Source organism: Artemia franciscana, chromosome 4 (assembly GCF_032884065.1).
Source record: "Artemia franciscana chromosome 4, ASM3288406v1, whole genome shotgun sequence".
Classification (NCBI taxonomy): domain Eukaryota; kingdom Metazoa; phylum Arthropoda; class Branchiopoda; order Anostraca; family Artemiidae; genus Artemia; species Artemia franciscana.
The window spans coordinates 20,343,158-20,362,978 of NC_088866.1; the positions used below are offsets into that span (position 1 = coordinate 20,343,158).

The 19,821-nt window shown below is 34.7% G+C and overlaps 1 protein-coding gene across 2 annotated transcripts in view; it reads right to left on the minus strand.

Annotated features, from left to right (window-relative positions):
* Positions 1 to 479: 479 nt before the first annotated feature.
* LOC136026123 (tyrosine--tRNA ligase, mitochondrial-like) overlaps positions 480 to 19,821 on the minus strand; it is a 49,517-nt gene continuing 30,175 nt past the window's right edge. Inside the window, exons 9-11 of one of the 2 annotated variants that reach the window (XM_065702413.1) lie at positions 16,642 to 16,830; positions 14,059 to 14,181; positions 480 to 587 (exon numbers count right to left, since the gene is read on the minus strand). In XM_065702413.1, coding sequence (XP_065558485.1) covers positions 553 to 587; positions 14,059 to 14,181; positions 16,642 to 16,830 — 347 coding nt within the window. In that variant the 3' untranslated portion in view covers positions 480 to 552. Of the gene's footprint in view, positions 588 to 8,636; positions 8,726 to 14,058; positions 14,182 to 16,641; positions 16,831 to 19,821 lie in introns of those variants that run through there. The other variant, XM_065702412.1, reaches the window with a different exon arrangement.

The window sequence follows — 19,821 nt, forward strand, 5'->3', positions numbered from 1 at the left end:
GTGGTTAGTTCCTTGGTCTATTTTATGCATTCTCACGCACTCCGATTACAGCTTCATCTAGTCTTTTGAGGGGAATTTCTGACTTCGGAACACAAATATATAAAGTATTTGAAGGGACTGCAACCAGCAAGTATATATTATAGGAATGATTTTCTGATTGTTGAATAGAATATTTTTTTGCTCTATTTTTTGATACCCCGCAACAACAGTGTCAAGTGTAGCAATCTAGAATGCAAACCCGAAACAGGTTTTATAATTATTTTGATATTATAAAAAAAAAAATAATTGTCGGCTTTAAGATTTCATTATATCAAAATATTCAGCAGATGTTTTTCTATCTTTTAAAATAAAAACCACCGAAATCACTAATTCAGGAACGTCCATGTTTAACATGGGAGGTATAGGAAGATTCTTTGAGAGGCCACCCTGCCTTAACGTAATTTACGAAGTAATCTAATTAATCGGCTTACGAAATCCAATTAATTGATAAGTCTAATTTATTGGATGAATATTATTGTTGTATTATAAAATCTCATATTGCTAATAAAAACTTTAAAGCCATCTCACAATTGTATAGTTCTTCTTCCCTGAAAAAAAATATACATAAATAACAAGGAAGTAATGACATCATTACGCATATTATTAAGCCAGAAAAAAAATGACTAAAACAGCAAAAATATAGGAGATTACATTTAATGGGTTAATTTACGGGACAATTAGACGTCTAAAAGCAAAATTATAGCCTTTCTTCGTTTAATTAAAAAAAAAAAACTTTGAAGGTGAAAAATTCGTAGGCTCGGTAATATTTATTCGAAAAAGGTAGCGACAGATGGCTATATTTGTTTTTTTCTCTTTGAGCTTATGTTGGCTGAAAGATTCAGTATTTGAACATTAAAAAATTTTTTTAATTTTTTTTCTAAAGAAAAAAAAAACGGCACAGTTTAATATAGTCCTAAAGAGTATCGAAAACTGAAGCAAGATTAAATTCAAGCTCGTTTCTGTGAAAAAATAAATAAGAAAAAACAAGTTTTTCTAACTGAAAGAAAGGAGTGACATTAAAACTTAAAACGAACACAAATTATTCCGCTCATGAAAGGGGCTGTCCCATCCTAAACTCCAACTCTTTACACTAAAATTCTGTTGTTCTAAAAAGCAGAGCTGTGAGAAAGAGTCAAACTTCAGCGTAAAGAGCGGGGCGGATAAACAGATTATAGTTTACATCGGCCATTATTTAGCAAAATTAGAACTTTAGCGTAAAGAGCGAGGTATTGAAGAGGGGGCAAATTCCCTCAGGTACGTAATACGAGGGAGTTCGTCTCCTCGTCAATTAATTTTGGTCCAATGCTTTAAGAATGACCCCTGAATCACAAAGGCCGTTTAATTAGAATAAATAGCCCTTTCGAAATTACTATAAATATTTTAGTGTAAAGACCGAAGTATTGAGGAGGGACGAGCCCCTTCATATACGTAATAATTTGTGTCCCTCCATGGAAAGAACCTCCCAAGCAACCCCCAACCCCAACAGAAAAAATCCTCCCTGAAAACGTCTGTATACTTTGCAATAACCAATACTATGAGTAAACAATGGACAAAGCTCATAACTTGCAGCTCTTTTCCCGGGACCTGTGGGGGATTAAGTCGTTCTCAAAGACATATTTTTCGACTATGTTGAACAAAATGGCTCTCAAAATTTCGATTCGGTGATTTTGGGGAAAATGAGCATTGGAGGGGGCCTAGTTGCCCTCCAATTTTTGTAGTCACTTAAAACGGGCACCAGAACTATTAATTTATGTTTGAATGCCCTCTCGCAACGTTCTAGGACTACTAGGTCGATGAGATCACCCCCTGAGAAAAATATAAAAAAAAAAATAAACACGCATCCGTGATCTTGCTTCTGGCAAAAAATACAAATTCCACATTTTTGCTGATAGGAGCTTAAAACCTATACGGTAGGATTCTCTAACACGCTGAATCCGATGGTGTGATTTTCATTAAGATTCTATGACTTTTAAGGAGATCTTTCCCCTTTTTTTCGAAAGTAAGGCAAATTTTCTCAGGCTCGTAGCTTTTGATGGGTAAGAGCAAACTTGGTGAAACTTATCAAACAGTTCGTGGTAACGAACTGTAGTAAGGAGCGACCCGGCTCAATAGTAACCAAAAATCTAAAAAAGTGGAATTTTGATACCAATAGCTACATAAAAAAAAAATCACATTTTAATGTTGATTTCAAATATATAACTTTCATCAAGATTAGTCTGACCTATCAAAAGTTACGAGCCTGAGAAAATTTGCCTCATTTTAGAAAATAGGGGAAAACACCCCCTAAAAGTCATACAATCTTAACGAAAATCACACCATCAGATTCAGCGTATCAGAGAACCTTATTGTAGAAGTTTCAACCTCCTATCTACAAAAATGTGGAATTTCGCATTTTTTACCAGAAGACAAATCAAGGATGCGTGTTTATTTGTTTTTTTGTTGTTTTTTTTCCAGGGGTGATCGTATCGACCCAGTCATCCTAGAATTCGCGGGAGGGCTCATTCCAACGGAAATTAAAAGTTCTAGTGCCCTTTTTAAGTGACCAAAAAAATTGGAGGGCACCTAGGCCCCCTCCCACGGTCATTTTCCCCCAAAAGTCAACGGATCAAAATTCTGAGATGGCCATTTTATTCACAATAGTCAAAAAACCTAATAACTATGTCTTTGGGGACGACTTACTACCCCGCAGTCTCCCTGGGAGGGGTTGCAAGTTACAAACTTTGACCTGTATTTACATATAGTAATGGTTACTGGGAAGTGTAAGGACGTTTTCAGGGGGAATTTTTGGTTTGGGAGGGAGAGTTGAGGTGGGGGGATACGCGGGAGGATCTTTCCGTGGAAAAACTTCTCATGGGGGAAGAGACTTTCAATGAAGGGGGCACAGGATTTTTTTGCATTATTTAAAAAAATAAGGAAAGAATAAATATGAGAAGTTTTCTTCTACTGAAAGTGAGGAGCAGCATTAAACTTAAAACGAGGAGAAATTATTACGCATATGAGGGGTTTACCTCCTCTTAATATCTCGCTCTTTACGCGAAATTATTTTTAGTAATTTCAACTATTTATTCTACGGCCTTTGTGATTCAAGGGTCATTCTTAAGGAATTGGGACAAAATTTAACCTTTAGTCTAAAGAGCGAGGTATCGACGAGGGGTGAACTCCCTCATATACGCAATAAAAATATACGAATATAGAAGTTCGTTACGTAAGTTAATTCGTAAATTACGTATACTTTTTACTAATGAAAATGTTCGTAAAACAATTAAAAGTACTAGTTGCCTTTTTAAGTAATCAAAAAATTAGAGGGCAGATAGGCTTCCTCCCTCTCTCCTTTTTTCTCACAATCTTCCGATTAAAACTATGAGAAAGCCATTTAGCCAAAAAGAAAATTAATATACAAATTTCGTTTTAATTGTTTATTTGCGGAGAGCCAAGATCAAAACATGCATGAATTAAAAAACGTCAAGAAATTAAATAAAAAAACAATTTTTTTTAACTGAAAGTAAGGAGCGACATTAAAACTTAAAACGAACAGAAATTGCTCCGTATATGAAAGGGGCTTTTCTTCCTCAACGCCTCGCTCTTTACGCTAAAGTTTTTTTCCTTTTTTAAAAAGTAGAGCTAAGAGAAAGAGTCAAACTTTAACGTACAGAGGGAGGCGTTGAGGAAGAAAAGCCCCTTTCATATACGGAGTGATATCTGTTCGTTTTAAGCTTTAATGTCGCTCCTTACTTTCATTTAAAAAAACTTTTTTTTATTTAATATATTTAAAATCAGCATACAAATCCCATTCTTTTGATGTATCTATTAGTATCAAAATTTCGTGTTTTAGAGGTTCGGTTACTATAGAGCCGGGTCGCTCCTTACTTAGAATTTGTTACCACGAACTGTTTGAAAAAATAAATGCCAGTTAACCTAGAATAATCACACCCAGGATAATCATAAAGTTAGTCTTAAAGCTTAAATAAAGTTTCAGTCATAATTATTTCTTTTGTCTTCTCTTTTTAACTCTTTATTCAAATTTTTTTTCAAAAATAAAAAAAATACTTTGACAAAAGGGCAAAATCAGCAAAAGTAATAGCTTTAAAACCAAAAAAGATTCAACTGATCCTAAGAAAAATAAAATTTTAAGTAATAAGTTTATATTTTATACATTACTTTAAGCTAGACTAAATTACGAGAACTAGCCAAGTTATTTTATAACCAACAAAGGTTAGTTAGAACCCAAAAAAATCTGCTAATGCTTAGGGAAACGAACCTGGTTTCCTACGGAGGAAAAGCATCCCTATTGACAGCCCTGACTATATTAGTGCCATGATAAATAAATGCAATACATGCAGTGCTATAAAAGTAAATGTTTAAAATGGATCAGATACATATACAGAGAGGACTTTGTCATAAGTAATAACATAAAATCTCATTTTTTTTGCACTCTTAATAGCATTACGTAGACAGGTTCCAAGCTATGAAGAAGTCTGGGGCACTGAGATGTGGTTCCGATTTCCTTTTTGGTGCTAGTAATGTTCTAAACTATCTAGTTTTGCTTCATATTCAGGGAGTTGACCCCTTTTTGCTACATATTCTACAGTACTCTCACATCCCCGCAAATAACCTATGACTCAATAAACGCTAAATTGACCTAATGAATATTCAAGCAACATTTGATAAATCTTTAGAAATAGTTGATGACACTCAAGACAGTGAGTCAAGCATGCTCCTACATTAATATGAGCTGAAGTAGACGGCCTTGAGTAACAACAGTTATACTTTCTATGACTTGAACAGGGAAGATTTATAAACAAAACGTTATTAACAAAGCTACAACCATAGCAAAAAGAAAGCCGAGCCTGGCGCGCTAGCTGAAAACATAAATACATAGAGAACAAACCCAGTCAACATATGGATTATTGTTCCAGGGCTACAATTGTTACGCTACTTTTGGTCACAGGTTCTTTCTATTTTAACAATCTGAAAGACATTACTATCTTCGAGTTTTAACGAGCCACCATTTTTGAGCCAAGATGAAAATTTTTGGGATGAGGCGGGGGTCAAAATGACCCGAAGCAGGGCTAGTTGCCCTCTGATAACCTTCTGCCATAAAATAGGGCACTAGAATTTCTAATTTTCGTTTGTTGTGAGACATTCTTAGAAATGGTAGTATCTAGGGTTTGCCCTGACAAAAAAACAAACAAACATAATACACAGAGACAAACAATTAAATAAGCAGACAGAAATTGCAGGAAAGGTGCGTAATTTAACATTTTTGTAGTCAAGGATTGAAATTTTGTTTTTAAATTTTGTGTCAGAATTGAAATTCTGAAGGATTGAAATTTTGTGTCAGAATTGAAATTCTGAAGGATTGAAATTTTGTGTCAGAATTGAAATTCTGTTAGGAGGCTTTTAGGCATCCGTGACTTGATGCCTTTATTATTAACCACAAGAAAGAGAGGAATTTTACCCTGTACATAAATGTAAAAAATAACGAGCACATAAAAAAATCCCTTTGGCGAGGAGTTACACAAGTGTACAATGAGTTGATTAACAAGTCAGATGACTAGGTTTGTTGCGTAATTAAAATTACTGCATATATAATAATAATATAATACGTAATATTACTGTTCACATGCCCTGAACTAATTCTAATATGCCCTGAACTACACCTTTTTCAAATGTGTATTTATTTCGTTACCACCATATTATTTAAGATATCTTTAAGAAAGATCCTAAAAGAAAATGAAAGGTAAGAAAAAAGTAGCTGTTAAAGTAGAAAAAAGTCTATATAGCTGTGGACACTCCTCCTCCGTCCTAGTATACTGAACCAAATTGTACTTTGAGACACAAGTTTTGATTAAAGAGCAAATGCTTAAATTAGGGGTTATTTTCGCCAAATTAAATTTATATCAAACTTGAGGGAGCTAGTACCTGGGAGAAAACTTAGACCCCTAAGGAGATATCATCTAGAAATGAAAAGAGGGTTTAAGCTTCCAATAAATTCCGAAACTTTCATTTATTTCATTAAACCTGGAATTTAGTATTATATTTAGTATTATATACGAATTTAGTACGTGGTGGTATTATACCACCACAAATTTAGGAATAAAAAATAAATAAATAAAAACCAAGAATTCCTACTTAAGATAAGTTAATATAAGTTAAGATAGGTTAATAGTAAAATTTGGAGCAGTTACAAACCCAAATTATGAACCAGTTTCAAACATAAGTAATTAGGGTGCTTATGACAACAGAACAACCCATCAAAAATTATCCCAAGATATCCAACCAACTTAACTCCTTATATCCTATTTTGAAAATAAACAGCTCTTTTGCTAATGTGAGTGCAATTCCCTGACTAACTCTCATCGTGCCGGGAAACTCTGACTGAGTCAGCTGAAAAATTTCCCTCTTTGGTGCCTTCAGAAAGTTTTTAAAACATTTTGCTTTCTAGATTTTTTTTTTTTCATTGCCCCTGTTCACTGCCTGTCTTTGGTTAAAGTTTAAAATGTATTTTCCTGTAAATTATGTAAGATACTTCGTTTTTGCTTATTTTCCGGCGAGAAATCAGTAGCGGGTGACTTTCCGTCCTTATTTAACTGTAGAATTTGTTATTTTCCTAAAATCCCTGAGCGGTGGATGTCCCTCTGGACTAAGCTGGTAATATGCATTTGCCTGTCCTGTAAAAATGTGTGTTTATATTGTTCATGACAATTTATCTTAGCTTCCTTTTAGGTGGATAATCAGTGAAGAACGACTGTCCGTTATTTTTTTGCTGTAGCAGGTTTTTCGTGATGTCCCTGTGCGAAGGATGTTTCTGGCCCATGCTGGTAATGTGTATTTGCCTTGTTTTGTGGAAATTTGTACAACATCTTTTCTGTAATCCTTTCTGTCCTTTCTATAGCATGTGCTGTTTTTCTGCAATGCCCCTGTGCGGTGAATGTTTTGTGGCCCAAGCTGGAAATGCGTATTTGCCTTGTCTTACTAGAATTTGTGTTTACATTGCGCAGGAAACACGTTTCTGGCTTGATTTTCAGTGGGTGATCAATGGTGGGAGGCTGCCCGTCACTTTCTTGCTGTAGCAGGTGTTTTCTTTTTGCAATGTGCCTGTGTGGTAGATGTCTCTGGCCCAAGCTGGTAATGTATGCTCGTCTTGTCTTGAGGAATTGTCTGTATGTTTTGGGGCTAACACCTTGTTCTGACTTGCCAAGGGCCAAAAAGGATGGTTTTCGTAAGTAATAAGCCAGAGTCTACTGTGTTTGAGTTGAAGTTGAGTTTTGTAGCCTGTGTCACAGAAGACTAATTTTGGTGACAAGTATTTAGACCCATCAAGCCCATGTTTCTGCATTCTGCTGAAAAATTCCGTTCTATCAGTCGAATAGACATACACCAGTTTCTAATCAAAGTTCGACTAAAATCAGAAATTGCAGAAGATATGGAATGGTTATCCTGTCCAATCATCTTCAAAATTGGAGCTTTCTCTTTGCTACTTTCTAAGTGATGTTCTAACAAAGTTGGGTTGCATTCTTAAATTACCCTTTAAGGTAATACACAATTAAAAAATTACCCTTTAAGGTAATTTTACAATTAAAATTACCCTTCAGATAACTGCTCATGCCAGCCAGAAGATCCCTTGTCTTAGCTGTTCTTTTCTTTTTGGCTGTTTTGGCTTGTAGCTTAATTAGCCTTGTTCAACTGGAGTTCACTTTAGCCTAAATCATGGGTGATACCTCAAAAAAAGAGCTATAGACCTCCTAGTACAAGAGAGATGAGATCAGACTGCTCCATCCAGTTTAGTGGTGCTGAATCTATTAATGAGCAGATTGCTATGCTCACCTCACATATTAACACTCTAAAGAACAAGCAGAAGCTGATTGCAGATTCACTGAATGATCAAACTCTTAAAACTACAATGGCAGAAGTTGTCAGTCAAGCACTGTCTTCTGAAGTTGGTCCTTTGGTTGAGGCCTCTGTTAAAAAACTTACCCCTAGTCATGAACCTGCTACTTTTGATGCCAACAGTATAGAAATAATCAAACAAGAGGTATACACTAGCCTGAAAATAGATTTTGATGTGCTTGTTGAAAAATCACTCAAACAATATGACCTGAGGATGACAAAGCTTGAATCCTCCCTGAAATTGCTTGACTCAGGTTTGTCAAAGCTGCAAAATTCTCTGAAACCAATTCAATCCAATGTTGATCGTCTGAGTGATCAGTTTGACCAAATGAAACTCTCAAATCAGCTGGTCCTATTTGGTTTAAAAGAAGACCCTTATCCAGAAGCTTCTGAAAGCAGATTCCTTGGATTTTGCAGTACTAGATTTCCTGGTATTCCTGTGACCCAGAATGATACAGTTTCTGCTAGAAGGATTGGTAAACAAGGCTCAGGTATGAAACCTCGTCCACTTGATGTGGAATTTTGTAGTCCTAGAATGCAGCAGCTCATTCTTAGAGAAAAGAAATGTTTGCAAGGTAGTGGTGTCTTTATTTCTGAGTCACTCACAAAGTCTAGACTTCAGCTACTTAATTATACTAAATCAAAGCTTGGGAAGAGGTGTACATGGTCTAGTGGAGGAGAAATACTCACAAAGCTATCTGATGGTAAAGTGATTACTGTCAAGGAGGCATCTCAAGTTGATACTCTCTATCAGTTAACTACAGCTCATCCAAGTCCATCCAAGCCATTCCAAAGCCTGAAATAAACCATTTCTTTTTTTTCAGCTCTGTTTTGTAAATTTATTTATGATCTAATAGTTTTTCTTATGTTTGCATAATGTTTGCATTTATGTCGTTTTACATTATTCATTTAAGTGGATTGCAAAAACCATTGATACCTCTTTCCTCCTGTTGTTCCTTTTTTGTTTTACCTTTTTTTTCTTTTTTCTTTTTTTTGCCTTTGTCCTTGTACTTGTTTGTTATTATTTTTATTCCCTTTGAACCTAGTAGTTTATTATTGTTCTTTGTTCTTGCAGTTGTTTTCTCCATTGTTGCCTATATATCTTACCTTTCAATCCACCCTCTCTTACTTCAGCCTGCTTGTATGGATATTGTGTTCATTTGTAAAGTTAATGTATACATTTGTCATGTGTAGTATATATGGGTGATTTCTCCTTTCTTTTGAATTCTTCTATTCTTAATTCAGTTATATTTGATCAACCATGTAGTGCTGGTAGACAAGAGGCACACACTTTTGACCCTCTCCTTGAATCTATGGTTAGTTCTAGCTGCAATTATCACACCACCATTGATTATTGTGATAACATTATGCCCTCACTCTCTTCAAATAGTTGCTTTAATTTATTTTGTTTGAATGTGCGTCGAATAAGAGATAAGTGGGACAGTCTTAAATTGTATTTGTGGTCTAATAATTCTTTGATGTCATAAGCTTGATAGAAACATGGTTATCTGATAGTGATAGATTTACAGCTTATGATATGGATGGTTATATTGCTATTCACGTCCCTAGAATCCTAACAAAGTGTTCTGGGGGTATTTCTTTGTTTACAAAATCTAATATTGAATTTTGTAGAAGATATGACCTTGAATCCTTGTTTACATCAGTGGTGTCTAATAGTAGGACAGTTTATTCTCTTGTCATTGATCTGAAAAGCCAGTTTGCATGTGGTACTGTTTGTTTGTTTTATAAGCCTCCTCCTTTTCCAACACATCTGTTCTGTGATTTGCTTGATCAGCTTTCCGGTGTGGGGACTTTCTCTAAAAAACGAATTTGTGTTTTGGGAGACTTTAATTGCAATATGTTAAATGTTGGATCAAATGATGAATGTGACCATCTTTTTGATGTATTTTCTTCTTCAGGGCTACTTCCTTCAATTTTTTTTCCTTCTCGCGTTGACCCTTCAAGAAATTCTGCCACTTTAATAGATAATATTTTCACTTCTCATTCTCCTAATTTGAAGTTCTCTTCTGGTCTTGTTTTCACTGATCTTTCTGATCACTTTCCTATTTATCTATCACTATCTGTGCCTAAAACTGAGATTACTGTGGATGAGAAAGGTAAGTCTTCTTTTAGAACTTTTACAGATAAAGTAATTTCTAATTTAATACATGGTCTTCAGAGTAATGATTGGTCTAGTGTTCTTGAAGCTAATGATGCTGATTGTGCAACTAGATTATTTTTGTGTAGTATGGGAACTCTGTTGGATAAACATTTTCCTCTTAGAAATAAGCCAAGGAATTTTACACCCAAATGCCCATGGATGTCTAGAGGTCTGATCAATGCAACCCATATGGAGGCGTCTTTGTTCAAGGCCGCATGTAAAAGTAAGACACAGGATGATCTTTTGAAGTATAAACATTAAAAAAATGTGCTCACTTCTTCAGTTCGTTTAGCAAAAAAAGCTGTATTTTTTGCGTCGAATTAATGAATGCAAGGGGAACTTGCACAAGGTTTGGACTGTAATTAACGAAGCTCTCTCTCGCAAGAAACTCAAACATTCCTCCCCATGTCTTTATAGAAATGCTGATGGATCTGTTGTGGACAAAAAATCCTCAGCGAGTGCCTTCAATTCGTATTTCACTACACTTCCTTCAGTTCTAATTCCACCCCCGAGTAGAGTAAGTTGTTTTCCCTTGGCAGAGAAGTCTTTTTACCTTTCCCCATGTAAAAATACTGAGATTTCTAGTATTATTTCTCAACTTCCTAGCAGTCATTCAGTTGATAGTTTTGTTTTGAGTAATAATGTCCTTAAAAAAATTAGTCAGTTTGTTTCTCATCCGATTTCACACATAACTAACCTCTCTCTCTCTTCTGGTATTTTCCCTCATTCATTTGAAGTTGCTACTATTCTACCTTTGCACAAAAAAGGTGATTCGTCTCTAATTTCAAACTACAGACCTATTTCTCTTCTTCCCGTCATCTCAAAGGTTGTTGAAAAAGTAGTGTATCGTCGACTCTCTTCATTTGTATTTAGTACTAATTCGACTGATGGAAATTCTCTCATCTCTAACCATCAGTATGGTTTTCGTCCCTCATTCTCTACCTTACATGCACTTACTGATGCTACAGAGTTTGTGCGAGTTAATCTGGACAAGGGCTTGTGTGTTTTGGGTCTATTTCTTGACTTTTCAAAGGCCTTTGATATGGTTGACCACAATGTTCTTCTGTCTAAACTATCCTTATTTTGTGTGAATGGAGTCCCACTAGAATGGTTTAGGTCCTACCTCTCAGATAGATCTCAGTATGTTTTGGTTAACTGTACTTCTTCCACTATTTTGCCTGTATTGAAAGGTGTCCCACAAGGCTCTGTGCTTGGACCACTTTTGTTTCTAATCTACATTAATGATCTTGTTGATGGTCTTCATCCCCATGTTCACCCTGTTCTTTTTTATGATGACAGTAACTTTTTCATTGCTGCGGTGGACCTGCCATCTGCCACTTCTATAGCTCAAGGTCTTCTTGATAAAGTAAAGGATTGGTGCTGGTCAAATGGTATGGCTCTTAACAGCCGAAAGAGTGCCATTGTCAACTTTAGGACCCCTTACCGTATGAGAGACGTACAGGAGCCAATCACCCTGACTTTTGGGAATGATATTATACCACAAGCTACTATGGTGAAATTTCTTGGTGTGTATCTTGACTGTTTTCTTTCTTTTAAACCGCATATAACTCACACCCGTTCCTTAATCCTCCGCCAGTCTTCAATGTTGCACCGGATTAATTCATTTCTTCCTCCTGATATTATGGTTTCTCTTTATTATGCTTTTATTCATCCTTACCTTGCTTATTGCTGCTCTGTCTGGGGCAATACTAATAAATCTCTTCTCTGCTCACTTCAAAAAGCCCAAAATAGGGCAGTGAAGGCTACTTTTCTTCTCCCTCGGCTTTACCCTTCCTCTGATCTTTGTAGTGATACTGGAATAGCTCCGCTGGATCATATTATAGGTAAAAGTACTCTTTATTTAGCGCATTCTGCTTTTCCAGGTACTCTTCCGCCGACCCTGCAGCAGTTTTTCTCAAGGACAGGCTCAGGTAGGTACTTTTCTTCTTTGCGTAATTCTTCTCGACGATTTATTTTACCAAAACAATCCTCTACAGCAGCTCAGAGGTCTCCTGTATATCAGTCAATTCTATTATGGAACTCCATCCCTTCGGATGTCCCTCTTTTTCTTTCTGCAGAGGCATTATTTCGTCGGGTCTTTCCAATTCAATAATTTTTGTCTCTCTTTTTAATTCTATCCCAATTTGTATGTCACTTCTCTTCTTTTAAAATCATTTTCAGCTATATGTTAAATCTCCTTCTAAATCTTCTATCTGTTAAATGTCCTTGTCTTGTTCCAATGTTTTTTTTTTGTTTTTTTTTTTTTCTTGTATATTTTTAATAAAAGTGTTTTATTCTTGTTCTCTGTGGCCCATTACAAGCAAAGCTTCTTGGGCCTATTAACTGATTTACTTTTGTAATAGTTTTTTCTTTTAGTATTAATAAATTGATTGATTGATTGATTGATTCAATCTACTTCTATCTACTTCAATCTATTTGATTCAATTTGTTTCTGAAGCAAAACAGGCGGATATTTTTTTTTTGTCCTGAATAATGGTCTCTGATGAGCTGACCAAAGCATATGGGACTAATTTTTTCTTACAAAAACCGTTCATAAGATAAACCAATTACAAATTTTCAAGGGATGACAAGTTAAGTTGCGCTAGACACTAGAAAAAAAAAATCTAGATCAAATTTTAAGACAAAGAGGGACATGTAACAATTCGCTCTTATATCTTGGTCATTTTTGCAATAAGAGGTTGAAATCTTTGACTAGTTAGCGAACAGATTATGAGCGAAATATTGTGATTTAGTTGATAATTATTTATCTTTAGATCTTCTTTAGATTTAACTATTTATCTTTAGACCATGATTTATTTAAAGATGGTGGTAAACTCTCTATGCGAAAGTGATAAAAGTGAGAGTGGTAATTACAGACGCACTAGCTAGATTTCGTAGGAAGCTAATTACTTAGTATGATGACACTTTTTAGACTTAGAGATGCAGATTAGGTTTTAAGAGAAAAACAGTGCAGTTTTAAAAGAATATCAGTGCAGTCTTAGGAAGGGCCAGGAATGTATCGACCAAATTTTCACCTTTTGATAAAAATTAAAAGTGGCTTAGTCATCAAATCCCTTTAGTCCTTAGTTTTATAGCTTATGAGCAAGCGTTTGATCCAGCCAATAGAAGAACTTCAGCAAAGGTCATATATTTATACACCCGATAAATACATCAAAGTGATTAGCAGTAAGGACCAAAATACCATAGCTGCGGCTAAAGTACGATATGAGAATTGTATCTAGTTTCGAATTAAATCAGCAGCTAAGCGATGTTGCTTCCTATCTCCATTCAAATGGATCATTTTGATGGACTTTCTTCTAAGGAGCACAACAAAGGCAATGGGAAAACATGGAATCAATTGGGGGAGTAAAAATTTTTTACACTTAGATTATGCTGATGATTTGAGCGTCCTAAATGAAATTTCTAGCAAAATGACTGAATTTTTGATAGTTTTGAGGGTTCAGGACATAAAACAAATTTGAAAATAACGTAAAGAATAGTGTTCATGTATGGTACTGAAGTGTGGGCACTCTGAATGACGGAAGAGGATTTGCTAGATGCTTTCCAGAGAAGTTACCTATAGACTTATTTGGGTACCCGACTGACTGACTGTATCTGAAATAGTGAGCTGTACCATAAATGTGGTACGATTTTACTTTCAAGGGTCAAAATGAGACAGAGGATGTGATGGCCAGGAAATGTTCCTCAGATGAAGGATGACATATTGCCAAAGATCGTCCTTGTCAGTAAACCATCTAAAGACAAAAGAAAAGCAAGTTGTCAACGAATGGGATGGGAGGATGTCGTATGGAAAGATTTAAGGGAAATTGGAACACGTTGGGAGGGTGTAAAGAGGAATGCTTTCAACATATTGACATGGAGGATGATCGTGCGTAGCTCATTTGACCTCATGTGGCCTGGTGCAGCATTAGTGTTCGCAGTAGTAGCAGTATTCTTGTGAGACGTACCTGTCCTAAGAAGGGTTATTCCAGATGGCAGTATAAATCGACTAGTAGCAACCAGCTGAGGATTTGTTTCTCTTTCGCCATTGATGTAAAAACCTCCGGCCGCCATAATTCTTAGTGCATCACCTACAAGAGAAGAATCATCATCTAAAAGGGGAACAACAAAAATTTTAACTTGGCCGTGAGTGCAGCTTTGAAGGGGTACCGTAACCATGTTTAGCTTCTTCACATATTAATTTATCAACTCTTTGCATTACCAATATTAAATATTTTTCACCAACACTATCCAATAGTACATTAAGTGAAATAAAACCCAAGAACAAACCAAAAAAAGATTCATAACTGAAAAAAACCTGACAAGGCACTGATGCAGAGAAATACTGAGCCAAATTGTGATTAAAAGCTTTCTATGTCTTATTTCTGGTTTTACTGTATATTGGAAAATAGATATTTTATACCAAGAACCAGATTTTGATCAAAGGTGGAATAAAAATCTGAATTTTCAAAATATAAAATGATTAATCTGGATTCTTTTTTATTCTTTTTTTAGAAGAGATTTCGCACTTCTAATTTTCACTAATGACGATGCTGCATGTCATTGGACCCTTCTTTATGATTAAATTGTGGTTGGTTCTTTTGTACTGTTTGTCCTAGGTGACCGTATGGATGAGTAAGGTCAAGGCCTTGTTTAAGCACTTATCTGTCTTAATTGATAAAGTAGTAAAGCAGTTTTTTTTTTACCAATAATTACCTTTTACATAATATTGACTCAAAGTATTTTTTATATACTTAATGCGTCCTAGGCTCGTAGTCAGAAACAAAACAACGCGGTATGTTGCATTCGTTTCGTAATTCTATCCATAGCTTTCCTTTATGTATGAGATTAAAAAAAAAAATACCATCCAAAGATGAAACAGGACTTATAAAATCCAAAATAATTAATTTGCATTTCTTTTTTATTCTTTTTTCTCAAGAAGTGGGGAAAATCCAGAAGCAAAAATAATAGAATGCCCACAAAAAGTTGATTAGAGCTTAGACAACGCAGGTTTGTTGAATTTCCCTCTACTAGCGACGATCTAAGCATATTCTAATATGCACGCAAAGTAAAACACAATAAAGTGAAAAAAACTAAACAGAGAAAAAAAAGAGATATAGAAAATAAGGGAATAAACACAAAAAAAAATACTCAAAACTGAAGAAACCTGATAAGGTTGTGATGAGGAGGAATTGCATTGCAAGCTGTGTTTGGAAACTTTATGTGAACTATGTTCTGTTTTACTGTACTATCCAGTTCAATTTAATTTCATGTGATTGAAAAACAAGTATATCTACGATCGAAGTCAGTATGAGTGTCTGTAAGGTAGAAAGACTCATTATCAAACATAATTTATTCTACATTTCTGTTTTTATCTTTTTTTTTTTGCTAAGAAAACTCAAAACCTGTAATGGTTAACGCATTAACAAGAAAAAGGAATGCCGCCAGATTGCCTCCTGTGTGAAACTTAAAGGTATAGTAAAAAGACTGAGAGGTTTGTGAAGCACCAGATATTTTACAAGCAGTCCCTCTATGTCTCTGTGGTGTTGTTTCCATCTTGAAGCTAGGAATAACAAAGTGCCACTTGGTATATGGTGAGGGAAAAATTGTAATCATTTTTTTATTACACTTTTATCTAGAAGGAAAAAACGCTTTTTTTCCTTTCTTAATTATTTGTTTATTTTAGTAATAATTCCTAAAGAAATACGATTAACTTGTTCTGTTTTACTGTACTATCCAGTTCAATTTAATTTCATGTGATTGGAAAACAAGCATATCTACGATCGAAGTCAGTAGGAGTATCTGTAAGGTACAAAGACTTATTACCAAATATAATTTATGTAATAATTAATTAGTCAATTATTATGTTATAATTAGTTTATTACCAAACATTACAAAACAAAATCATAGAAATATGATTAATAATAAAATAATGATTAAATAATTAAAATAATTTCTTAATTTCTAAATAAGAAAAAAAATTGTACCTAATTTATGTCTGATTTCATTTAGAATCGCTGTTTAGTTGGTAGAGTAAACACCCCCCGCCCTCCTCACACTCTATGCGAAGGTATGTTTGTCAAAAAACACTCTTCCCCAGATTTATTTAGACAGCATGTCTATGTAAATGTAGGCAACGTATGCAGCACGACTCGAGAACCTATAAAAACACAGTAACTCATTTGGTTAATGTCAAACACATTTTCCGGTTTTATAAATGAAGGCAGGTAAAGATCTAGGTGATGGTAACATTTTTCTGGTCACATTTGGATTTTTATTCAATGCTTGTATATATTATTGTAAAAGAAACCTTGAATATAAGAAAATGCACCTTTTTTTCTGTGGAAATCTGGCAATCTGCCAAAAAAAATCCGAAACAAAGTGATTACATATTTTTTTTTTAAACGAGAAACAAAAGTGAAGTCAACAGAGAAAATTACTTTATGTGGAAAACTGGCGTTTCGGCAAAATAAAGTATCAAAAATTAATCTGGCAATCATTATAAAATAAAAAATAAAAATAAAATAAAAAGCAAAAATGGAAGAACTTACTTTCAGAGGCAAAACATTTGGCAGCCATTCCTAGTTCCAGCAAGTTCATATCTGGGGCAAAGAAAATGTCAACTACAGGCATATTTTGGGACAGCTGTTCAATTTCATTTTGAGAAAGCTGTGAAAGCGACTCAACAGAGGAGAAGTAAAGAGCTTCAGTGATACGCTTTGCTGACTTTAGGCCTTCCTCTGAAATAATACAAAACAATTATTTCAGAAGTTATTATATTCATTATTATATATATATATATATATATATATATATATATATATATATATATATATACCTGTGATATATTTATAACAGGTAACGTAATATAAATGTAAACCAAGGGTCGATAACATTTTTTTGGCTGAGAGTGAAATCAGTCAAAATGAAAATATTAAAGGTGCATTCAGGTCGGATATATTTTCATTTTAAAACAGTCTTTTAGTCAATAAGGTAAATTTTATAAATAAGATAATCAAATCTTTTAGCAAGTTGTTTCAAGACAAGCATCTGAATTTTCCAAAGTTAAAATTAATAAGTTCAATCGAATGTGGACAAAATAGCATAGTAATTTTTTTTCAAAGATGACAACTTAGTATGAAATTATGTCCAGCAGGACAGTGTGAAGAGGAAGTGATTATTATCTTAATTTCGAACTTCTCTGCAATTTCTTGAATTCAGGCATATAAAACCCTGAACTTCAAAAATCAGTCATTTCCACACGAACTCATCATTTTTTATTTTTTTTAATTCAAAATTCTGCAAATTTCAAGCATTTTTTTTTTTTCTTTGGGCTTTATTATTATGTCAATATTATGGGCTTTATTATGTCAATATTTCGCATAATCTTCAAAGTTTAAGATTGACTTTCATATTCAGTTTTAACAACACGTATCTAAATTTTCAGTTTATTTAGATTAATTTTATCAATATGGATCAAATCAGCAACCGATTGCCAGAGATTGTCCTTGTCGGTTAATCGTCTAGGACCAAACGAACAGCAGGTTGCCTTAAATGGAGTAAAAGAATGATACAAGGAAATATTTAAGGGGAATAATAAATTCTTGGGAGGGTGTAAGGAGAGAGGTTCTGAATAGATTGAGATGGAGGAGCATGCGTAGCCATGTTGGCGTCGCGTGACTTGGTGCTGCAGTAAGTTCTTAGTATTAGTAGTTTAATCAATATTTTCTTTCTTTATGTTACCTTTTTAACCAGAAAAAGAAATAATTTTTTAGTTTGTATGTAGTTTCGAGTAACATTAATTTTAAGGCAAAACTCTTCCATTCCTCATGTATTTTCAAAATGGTGTGATAATTTCCTTAGAGTCGTAAGTTGGAATTCTTCAATGATCCCATGTGTTTATGATGAACAAAAGCCTTAAAAGCTACTGTTTATCATTGAAATTGAGATCATTTTCAAGAAAAGATATTTGTCTAACACTCTACTGAAATATGATCAAAACACTTAAAAACCGTGACTGGACTTGGCCATCATATATAAGAATCCAGCAGCGAATCTCCATTTTTCGATTCAATGGGTCAATCCCTCCCCCCTTAACGAGTAATTCTTGGATCAATGCATCTAAATAAAACCAGACATATCCCTTCACCGGGAAAGTCTCTTACAGAAATACTAGGCTACACTGCACTCCCTGATCCACTAGTTTAACTAATGGCTCCCAACATATTGGTACACAATTACCTGGTACCTGTAACCCCAAACCCACACCAATAGTAAGTGCATATGAAGCAGCCTATCTCATCAAAAATAAAAGATTTTTCACCCCCTGGACACATCTCAGGTCTATAAAGAGGTTAAAACTGTAACTTTAGGATTTATTGTGTTGCAAGAGCAACACTTTGGTTTTCTCGTGTTTTCTCGTGTTTTTTTTTTTTTTTTTTTTTTTTTTTTTTTTTTTTTTTTTTTTTTTTTTTTTTTTTTTTTAGCCCCCCGATTTCAGATTATTCCTAGAAAGTAGTAATGGTCTAACCTCTGCGGTTTTTACAGAAAGTGTGGACCTTAGGCCGGATTGATGAATACGACTTTGCATTTTGGAAAGCTTCATAGAACTCTTGCCTGAGGCCAAAAATCTATTGTTTCTACCCATTTCTGTTCGTGATTTCAGCTGAGTTTATCACTTGGTTTTTTGCACTTGGGATTGCGGTAGAGAAATGGTATCAGATATGCGTCTTAGACTTATAAAGTTCTCTCATTGCTAAAGAGATTAGAGTTTATCCTTTGATCCTTTCTAAGTGATGACGTTAGAAACTTAACCTACGGCAAAAAAAATCAACTTTTGAACTAAGACAGATAGATTTTTGTTTTCGACAGAAGTCGATAGCTCTTGATGAGCGGATCAAAGTATATGTCATTCATTTTTTGGTAAAAAGTTTGAAAGTTTAAACGGGTTGACAACTTCATTTGTAGGGTACACACTGAAACCAGAAATAGGGAATACAGAAATGGTATTAGATGTGCCTCTTAAGCTTTAAAAGTTCTCTCATTGCTAAAGAAATTAGATTTTATCCTTTGCTCCTTTCTAGGTAATGACGTTAGAAGGCCTACAGCAAAAAAGATCAGCTCTTGAAGAGCTGATCAAAGTATATGTCATCCAATTTTTGGTAGAAAGATTTCTTTATGAGATATACCAGTTTGAAAGTTTAAAAAGGTTGACAACCTCAGTAGTAAGGTACACACTTAGGCCAAAAATAGGCCAATACCAATTGTGAGACATATAGGGGAGTTTTATGCAACAATCGGCTGTTAGCTCATAATCATCTTCGGCAATCTTTTGCTAGTTGGTGTACCTATTATTTGTTTCCGGTGTATTTGATGGTAAGACCAATTTGGTTCCAGTGGTAAGACATGTAGGGGACTTATAAGTAATAATCGGCTGTTAGGCTACAATCATCTTCAGCAATGAGGGGTTTGCAACTTTCGCTAGTTGCAATGAGGGGTTTGCAACTTTAGCGAGTTGGTGTACCTAGTATTTATTTTAAGATCCTTACAGATTAACAGCTTCAGCGTTTAATCAAAGCGAGGAAACAAAACCAAAGTGTTGCTTTCGCAACACTTTACTCGGCAAAGTCGAACAAAGGTTGCCGCAACACCTCACCTTGCCCATGCAACGTAGATCTAGTTTAATTTGTGATTTTTATCTTTGCAAAGGTTGTGGGAAGTGCAAAAGAGTG